We start from the raw sequence: 9,484 nt of genomic DNA, 5'->3' as shown, positions 1-9,484 counted from the left end.
TTTAACCTTTTAAATAATAACTAAAGTCACTTATTACTATTTCTTTTAATATGTAATTAGCCTACTAGCCACTTCATTATTAATCTATCTTATATATTATAATAAATTACTTTCACCTAGATTAGTGTTGACCCAATAGTTATAAATAAAATTAATTCTCTAAATCTCATAATTAATTAAGTACATAAAATATTTTGGTTATACATTCTTCCCCTCTTAAACAAGTGTTCATCCTCGAACAAATTAAAAAGTGTACCTCATATCTCAAACAACTGACTGTACTTGCTTCGCATGTCTACTTCGTATTCCTATGTGGCTTCCTCTATTGGAGGATTGCGCCACAATACTTTCACTGAAGTAACCTTTTTTGACCTCAATTGTCGCACTTGCCTATCAAGAATAACTATCAGACCTTCTTCATAAGTTAAGTTCTCATCCAGCTTCACATCCTTAGGTTGAATCTTATGACTATGATCACGAACATATCGTCTAAGTATAGACACATGAAACACATGATGAACCACAAATAACCTTGGAGGCAAAGCAAGTCTGTACGCCACCGATCTTATTCGATCTAAAATCTTATACAGACCAATATACCTCGGACTTAGCTTGCCTTTATGCCAGAATCTCATGACTCCTTTCATAGGGGACACCTTCAAAAGACTTTTACTCCTTTCATGAACTCCAAATCACGAACGCTCGTATCTGCAAAGGATTTTTGTCTACTTCTGTCCGAAGGCATTTTCGTATCAATGCAACTTTCTCCAACACATTCTGAACCTTATCTGGACATAATAGCTGTGCTTCACCATGTTCAAACCATCCAACTGGTGAACGATACTTACGAGCATATATATCCTCAAACAACGCCATCTGTATACTCAATTGATAGCTATTATAAAAAGCAAACTCTGCTAACGGCAACTGATTGTCCCAATGACCACCAAAATCAATCGCATAAGTTCTAAGCATGTCCTCCAATATCTGAATAACCCGTTTAGACTTTCCGTCTATCTGTGGATGAAAAACTGTGCTCAACTCAACCTGAGAACCCAATGACTTCTAAAAAGACTTCCAAAACTCAGTAATAAACTGTGCACCCTGATATAATATTATAGAAATAGGCACACCATGGAGCTGAACTATCTCAAGAAGGTAAATATCTACTAATTGTTCCGTAGTGTAAATAACTCGAACTGGTATAAAATGCGCAAAAATCGTGAGTTTATCTATAATCACCCATACCGAATCATGGTTCTTAAAAGTACGTGGGAACCTAACTACGAAGTCCATAGTAATCCTTTCCCACTTCCACTCGGGGGTAATCAAATTCTGCATCACACCACCTGATTTTTAGTGCTCATATTTTACCTGCTGACAATTTAAGCAACTAATAACATGTTTCAAAATATCATACTTAATATCTTTCTGCCAGAGAAAACAAATTTAACTAAAGCATAAGAGCAAAATATCAAGTAAAATATAAAACAAGTATTAACAAAGTCATTTAAGGCGTGTAAGGATACACTAACACAATTAAGTGTAGATCAAAAATGAGAATTTAGAACATGATATGACAATTCAATTAATGCATTGAAAGAGTCTAAGTAGCCTAAACTGGTTAAATACCACATATAAACCGTGTACCCACTCGTCACCTTGCGTACACGACTTTCATATAGCACAAATGACACAATAAATCCCACATCCTAAGGGGTAGTTCCCCCATACTAAGTTATGAAAGATACTTACCTCTAGCAGGCTAACTCAACCCTCGAAAATAGATTTCCCCTAAATTTCATAGCCACACGGCTCAAATCTTACTAGAATTGACTTAATATCATCAAATAATGCAAAGGAAAATAATTACAAGAGATAAAGCTATGATTTTTATACGTTTCCCAAAAAGTCAACAAAAGTCAACCTAGGGCTCGCCCAGTCAAAACCCGGGTCCAAAGGGTAGATTCCGACTACCCATAACCCAACGAGTTCGTATATGTGATTAGTTTCAAAATCCGAGTCGAAATCGACTTTCAAAACTCAAATACTTATTTTCAAAAACTTGACAAAGTTTCACAAATTTTCACTTTCATTCACATGATTTTGTTATTAAATCTAAGATATATTGATGAAATATAGTTGAAAATTAATTAGAGTTACTTACCCAATATTTGTAGATGAAAATTCCCTCTCCAAATTGCCTCTTACGAAGTCTAGGGTTTTAAAATGTGAGAAATGAGATGAAATCCCAACTTTTCCAACATTATGTTTAGTTGCAGATGTCGCAATTTCGAAGAAATGCTCGTAATTGCGAAACTGACAGGCTTAGGGAATTTTCCGCAATTATGAAGATGGGTTCGCAAATACGAACCATTTTCCCCTCGTAAAAGCGACAAAGTTGTCGCAAATACGAACCTATCCCAGGCCCAAATCAACATCAAAAATGCTACCCAGGCATCGTAATTGCTATCCCTGTGATTTGCTACTAAGGTCACAATTGTGACTCTGGTGTTAGCAAATGTGACACCAGAGGCACCAACACACTAGATTCTGTTTTTTTCAAGTCCAAAGCCTTCCAAAACATGTCTGAAACTCATCCGAGCCTCTGGAACTTCAAATCAATCAATCACACAAGTCTAATAACATCATACGAACTCACACACGTAGTCATAATACAAAACTAACATCTAGAACTAGGAATTGAACACCAAAATGTATGAATTTTAAGGTAAATTTCAAGACTTCTATAATTGCAACTAGGCATCTGAATCCTATTAATTCAACTCCAAATGATACAAAATTTTGCAGACAATGTCTAAATAGCATAATAGACCTATTCCAAGTATCAAAATCAAATTCTAAACCTGATAGCTAAATGTCAACTTATGGTCAAACCTTTCAACTTCAAATTGCCAAATTTTGGCAAAATAAGACAATTCAACCTATGAACTTTCGAAATCAATTTTGGGCATACGCCCAAGTCCAATATCACATTACGAAGCTATTTGAGCAATAAAAATACTGTTATGTGGTCATTTTCAAAAAAGTCAATGTTTGGTCAATATTTCTAACTTAAGCTTCTAAGTCAAGAATCAAAGGGTCCAAATCAACCCGAAATCTTCCCGGAACGAAACTAATCAACCACGTAAGTCATAAACTCATAAACATACATGTGTGCATCAAAATTGGAAACAAGGTGCAATTATACAAAACAACCGGTCGGGTCGTTACAATCCCCTTATTTATGCAGACGTTCATCCTCGAACATTTATAAGGACGTGCCTTAAGAGATGAATAGATGAGGATAACGACTCCGCATGTCGTGCTCATTATCCCAGGTCACCTCCTCAACCAGATGACCCCTCCATTGAACCTTCATTGATGCAATGTTCTTTGATCTCAACTTCCGGACCTATTTGTCCAAGAAGCCACCGGCTCTTCAATATAAGTCAAATCATTGTCCAATTGGATTGTGATGAAGTCTAGAACATGAGGAAGTTGTCCATAATACTTCCGGAGCATAAAAACATAGAACATCAGATGAACCACAAATAAACTAGGTGGAAATGCAATCTTATATGTCACCTCACCAATGCTCTTAAGAATCTCAAAAGGTCTGATATACATAGGGCTTAACTTGCCATTCTTCCCGAACCTCATCACACCCTTCATGGGTGAATCCCGGAGCGAAACCCGTTCACCAACCATAAATGCTACATTAAGAACCTCAGATCAGCATAACTCTTCTGTCTAGACTGGGTTATACAAAGTCAATCCTTAATAAACATGACTTTCTCCAAGGAATCCCAAACCAAATCTATGCCCAATAACTAAGCCTCTCCTAGCTTAACCCAATCAACTGGAGAATGACACCATCTCCCATATTGAGCCTCATAAGGAGCCATCTGAATACTAGATTGCTAGCTGTTGTTGTAGAAAATCTCCACAAGCAGCAAGAACGGATCCCAAGAAACCCCAAAATCCATAGCACAGGCACGAAGCATATCCTTTAATATCTAAATGGTGAGCTCGGACTTTCCATTTGGGGTGAAATGTTGTACTCAAGTCAACCCGTGTGCCTAACTCACGCTACACAAATCTCCAAAAATATAGAGTAAACTGCGTACCTCGATCAGAGAAATAGATACTGACACACCGTGGAGACGAACAATCTCGCGTATATAAATCTGAGCTAGCTACTTGAAGAATAGGTGGTCACCACCGGAGTGAAATGAGCTAACTTGGTCAACCTATCCACAATCACCCATATAACGTCAAATTTCTTCTAAGTCTATGGGACCCCAACAACAAAGTTCATGGTTACACTTTCCCATTTCCACTCAGGTATCTCAAGTCTCTTAAGCAAATCGCCCGCCTCTAATGCTCAAACTTCACCTGCTGAGGATTTTGGGACCGAGCTACATACTCCAATATATCTTTCTTCACTCCTTAAGGATCAACTCACGTAGCCCATCTATATAGGGCACATATAATCGGCCCTAAATCTGCAATACACTGTCATCTTCGATACAAACCTCGTTGGCATCGGCGTGCTATACTGTTTCCTTAAGGACAAGCAAATAAGGGTCATCATAATGACGCTCTCTGATGCAATCATATAAAGAAGATCGAGAAACCACACAAGCAAGAACTCGACAGGGCTTCGTAACATTCAATCTGACAAACTAGTTGGCCAAGGCCTGAACATCTATGGGTAATGGCCTCTTTGCTGCTAGTAGATATGCCAAACTACCCATACTCTCCGTCTTTCGACTCAAGGCATCGACCATCACATTGGATTTCCTAGCATGATATAGAATGGCGATATCATAGTCTTTAAGCAACTCGAACCATCTCCGCTATTGCAAGTTATGATCTTTCTATTTGAACATTATGCTTTAGACTCTGGTGATCAGTATAGACCTATAAGGGACACCGTACAAATAGTGTTGCCAAATCATCAAGGTATGAACAATAGCTTCCAATTTCAACTCGCGGACATTATAATTCTTCTCATGGACATTCAACAACCAAGACGCATAGGCAATCACCCTACCGTCTTAGATTAACATTGCGCCAAGGCCAACATGGGATACATCACAATACATAGTGTATGACCTCGAACCTGTAGGCAATACCAACACTGGGGTTGTAGTCAAAGCAGACTTGAGCTTTTGAAAGCTTGCCTTACACTCCTCAGACCATATGAAAGGAGCACCCTTCTGGGTCAATTTGGTCATAGGTGCAACAATGGATGAGAAACCCTCTACGCAACGGCGATAATACCCAGCCAAATCAAGGGAACTCTGAATCTCAGTAACTGAAAACGATTAGGGCCAACTATAAATTGGTTTAATATTCTTTGGATCTTCTTTGATCCCCTCACTCAACACCATATGACCCAAAAATGTCACCAAATCAAGCAAGCCATAATTACCGCATTGAGAATATTGCATAAACTTCTTCTCTCTCAATGTCTGGAGCACGATCCTCAAGTACTTCTCATGATCTTCCTGACTGTAGGAATACACAAGATGTGGTAAAAACACAATGATGAATGGATCAAGATATGGCTAGAATACATTGTTCATCAGGTGCATAAATGTTGTTGGGGTGTCAGTCAACCCAAATGACATCACAAGGAACTCGTAGTGATCATACCATGTCTTAAAGGCAGTCTTTGGAATATCCAGATCTCAAATCCTTGGCTGATAATATCCTGATTGCAAATTAATATTTGAGAATACTCTGGCACCTTGTAGCTAATCAAATAACTCATCAATGCACGACAATGGGTACTTCTTCTTCACTATAACCTTGGTCAATTGCCTATAATCAATACACATGCACATAGAACCATCCTTTTTCTTCACGAACAAAATTGGCACACCCCAAGGTGACACACTAGGCTGAATGAAAACTTTATCAAGCAACTCTCGCAACTGCTCCTTTAACTCGTTTAACTACGATGGGGCCATATTATATGGTTGGATAGATATGGGTTGAGTGCCCGACAACAAGTCAATGCCAAAATCAATATCCCTATCGGACGGTATGCTTGGAAGATCTGCTGGAAATACACCTGGGAAGTCCTTCACTACTAGAATTGACTCAACGGTAAGAGTATAAACATTAACATCTCTCACAAAGGCTAGATAAGCATCACACACCTTATCAAGCATCCTCTAAGACTTTATAAATGACACAACCCTCCTAGGAACATAATCCAATGTACCCCTCCACTCTAATCGTGGTAAACCCGGCATAGCCAATGTCACAACCTTGGCATGATTATCTAGGATAGAATGATAGGGCGACAACCAGTCCATGCCTAAGATCACATCAAAGTCTACCATACTGAGAAACAATAGATCAACTTTGGTCTTAAAACAACCAATAACAACTGAACACGATCGATACACACAATACATAGCAATAGAATCTCCTATATGCATGGACACATAAATAAGAGACTCAAAGAATCACAAGATATATTCAAATACAGAGAAAAGTAAGATGACACATATGAATAAATGGATCTCGTATCAAATAAGACCGATGCATCTTTGCAATAAACTAGAACCATACCTATGATAAATGCGTCTAATACAGCTCTCCAGCCATGCTGAACCTAATACCATAGTTGTGCTCCTCGATGAATTAGTGGACTCCCTCCCTAACTATAGAAACCAAACTAGGTGTATGTCTAGACAAATCATTGAATCTGACAGCATACTCTGACACAGACATAGTACCCTGGTTCAGTTGCTCAAACTCCGTGTGTAATGCATCCCGAAGGGTCTGGGGAACAAACTCTCTCAAGAACATTTCTGAAGATTACGTCCATGTAATTGAACCTATAGCGGCTGGGATACCCTCCTCGTAAACCTACCACCAGTGATATGCTGCTCCTGATATCTGGAATGTAGTAAAAGCAACTCCACTCACCTCCACAATACCCATGGTGCAAAGAATATGATGGCATTTCTCTAGAAAATCCTAAGAATCTTCTGAATCTAAGCCACTGAAAGTAGGAGGGTGAGACTTCTTGAACATCTCAAGTCTAAGCTGCTCCTCCTCAGATGCCATTGCCCTAACCTTGGACTGAATTAGAACAATAGGTTGCACTAGCATAAACTTTAGGACCTAATCCACATGGAACCGCTGCTCTAGAGTATGGGCCGCGAGAATCTGAGCTTCTCTCCTAGCTTGAGATGTGGCTGGTGCAAATGGAATCAACCCCACCTAATCTAGAGTACCGAACATGATCAAGAACTGTACGAGGATATCCTAAAGTGTAGGGGTGGCAACAGGCACCTCGGGTTCTTGTTCCCCAACTTGATATACTGGTGGTTGCTCTATCGCAACTCGAGCAAGTGCTCTAGCAGAACCACTTGCTCCTCCTCGGCCTCTTCCCCGACCCCGGCCTCTCGCGGATCTAGCATAGGGCGTGGGTGTTTCATCGTCAGATTTTGCAGTGCTTGTCCCCACCGTCTATGAGAGAAAAGAAAGTCAAAAGATATAGATTTAGAAATCAACCAATTCACACGATAAGGAATTAAGAATTGTAGTTTTCCTAACAGTTTCATAGCCTCTCAAAGATAAGTACAAACATCTGCATACCGATCCGCAAGACCTTACTAAACCTGCTTAAGACTAGTAACACCACAAGTGCCCATATGCCACAACTTGCCGATAATCAACACCACCAATATTTCCGCAACAATATCCCATGGCTCAACTACAATGTATACAAGAATATATCACTATCAATGAATGCAAACTTCCCAACAAGAAGGATATCTCAACAATTAACAACTACGCCTCAATGTGATAACGGATTTCACAACTTCAATACCAATAACTCAATAATGAAAGAGATAATGTGCAACTATGATATTAAATAAGAATAACTCACAATGGAAGAGATAACATGTAATGATGACTTCAAATATGGATAATCATCAATGAAAGAGATAACATGTAACAATGACTTCAAATGATGATAAATCAACACTAGAAGAGCTACCATGTAATAATGAAATCAAATAATGATAAATCAACAATGGAAAATCTAACATATAATGCTGACTTCAAATAACAATAAATCAACAATGCAAGAGCTAACATGTAATAATGAAAGAGGCAACAACTTCAAATAAAGCATAAGAGAAAAATATCAAGTAAGATATAGAGCAAGTGTTAATAAAGTCATTTAAGGCGTGTAAGGATAGACTAACACAAGTAAGAGTTGATCAAAAATGAGAATTTAGAACATGATATGATAATTCAATTAAAGCATGGAAAGAGTCTAAGTAGCCTAAACCGGTTAAATACCACATATAACTCGTGTACCCACTCATCACCTTGCGTACACGACTTTCACATAGCACAGATGACACAATCATTCCATCCTAAGGGCTAGTTCCCCCACACAAAGTTAGGCAAGCTACTTATGTTAACTACGACAACTCAACCCTCGAAAATATCCTTTACCCCAAAATTCGCCTCCACACAGCTCAAATTAAACCAAAATTGACTTAATATCATCAAACAATTGAAAGGAAAAAAGTTACGATAGATAAAGTTATGATCATTACACTTTTCCCAAAAAGTAAACAAAATTCAACCCAAGTCTCGCCCGGTCAAAACTCGGGTCCAAGGGTAGATTCCGAGTACCCATAACCCCATGAGTTCATATATAATTTGTGTCCAAATAGATTGTCAAAACTCAAATCCTTATTTTTCAAAAACATGATAAACTTTCACAAATTTTCACTTTGATTCACATGGTTTTGATGTTAAATCTAAGATATATTGATGAAATATAGTTGGAAATTGATTAGAATTACTTACCTAATATTTGTAGATGAAAATCCCCTCTCCAAATCGCCTCCTATTGAGTAATGTGAGAAATGAGATGAAATCCTGACTTTTCAAAATCTTATATTTAGTTGAAGATGTCGCAATTGTGAAGGAAAGGTCACAATTGCGGAACTAACAGTATTAAGAAAAATCTCGCAATTGTGAAAATGGATTCGCAAATTCGAACCCTTACCCCCTCGTAAAAGCGACGAAGTTGTCGCAAATGCGAACCTAGTCCAGCCCCAAGTCAACATTGCATATGTGACCCATACATCGCAATTGTGATACATGTGATTCCCTGCTAATGTTGCAATTGTGACCCTGGTATTTGCAAATGCTACACAAGAGGCAGCACACCAGATTCAATCAAAACATTCTGAAACATGTCTGAAACTCATCCAAACCCTCAAGGCTCTAGACCAAACTTCCAAACACGTCTAAAAATATCATATGAAATCACTCGCGCAATAAAAATAGAAAATATTATCTAGAGCTACGAATCAGACACCAAAATGCATGAATTTCAAGGTAAATTTCAAGAACTTCTAAAATTGCAACTAGCCGTCTGAATCCTATTAATTTAGCTTCAAATTATACACAATTTTTCAAACAAGTT

At 38.3% G+C, this 9,484-nt stretch overlaps 1 protein-coding gene across 1 annotated transcript; it reads right to left on the bottom strand.

Moving 5' to 3' along the window:
• Positions 1–308: 308 nt before the first annotated feature.
• LOC138870862 (uncharacterized) lies at positions 309–6,966 on the bottom strand. The gene is made up of 9 exons (XM_070148704.1): positions 6,896–6,966; positions 6,239–6,360; positions 6,022–6,154; positions 5,441–5,520; positions 5,129–5,323; positions 3,589–3,716; positions 1,375–1,431; positions 701–1,047; positions 309–489 (listed from the first exon to the last, which is right to left on the bottom strand). The coding sequence occupies exons 1-9, from the start codon at positions 6,964–6,966 to the stop codon at positions 309–311; spliced, it is 1,314 nt and encodes a 437-aa protein (XP_070004805.1).
• Between the last annotated feature and the right edge of the window lie 2,518 nt (positions 6,967–9,484).

The sequence above is a fragment of the Nicotiana sylvestris genome, chromosome 1, assembly GCF_000393655.2.
Source record: "Nicotiana sylvestris chromosome 1, ASM39365v2, whole genome shotgun sequence".
NCBI lineage: Eukaryota > Viridiplantae > Streptophyta > Magnoliopsida > Solanales > Solanaceae > Nicotiana > Nicotiana sylvestris.
This window is presented reverse-complemented; position numbering and strand designations above follow the sequence as displayed.

Coding starts and splice junctions, on each gene's coding strand:
- LOC138870862 (XM_070148704.1), bottom strand. CDS start 6,966: ATGGGTATTGTGGAGGTGAGTGGAGTTGCTTTTACTACATTCCAGATA. Junction 5,324..5,440: donor TATGCAATATTCTCAATGCG/GTAATTATGGCT, acceptor AATCGTTTTCAG/TTACTGAGATTCAGAGTTCC. Junction 3,717..5,128: donor AGTGTTGGTATTGCCTACAG/GTTCGAGGTCAT, acceptor TTCTTAATGTAG/CATTTATGGTTGGTGAACGG.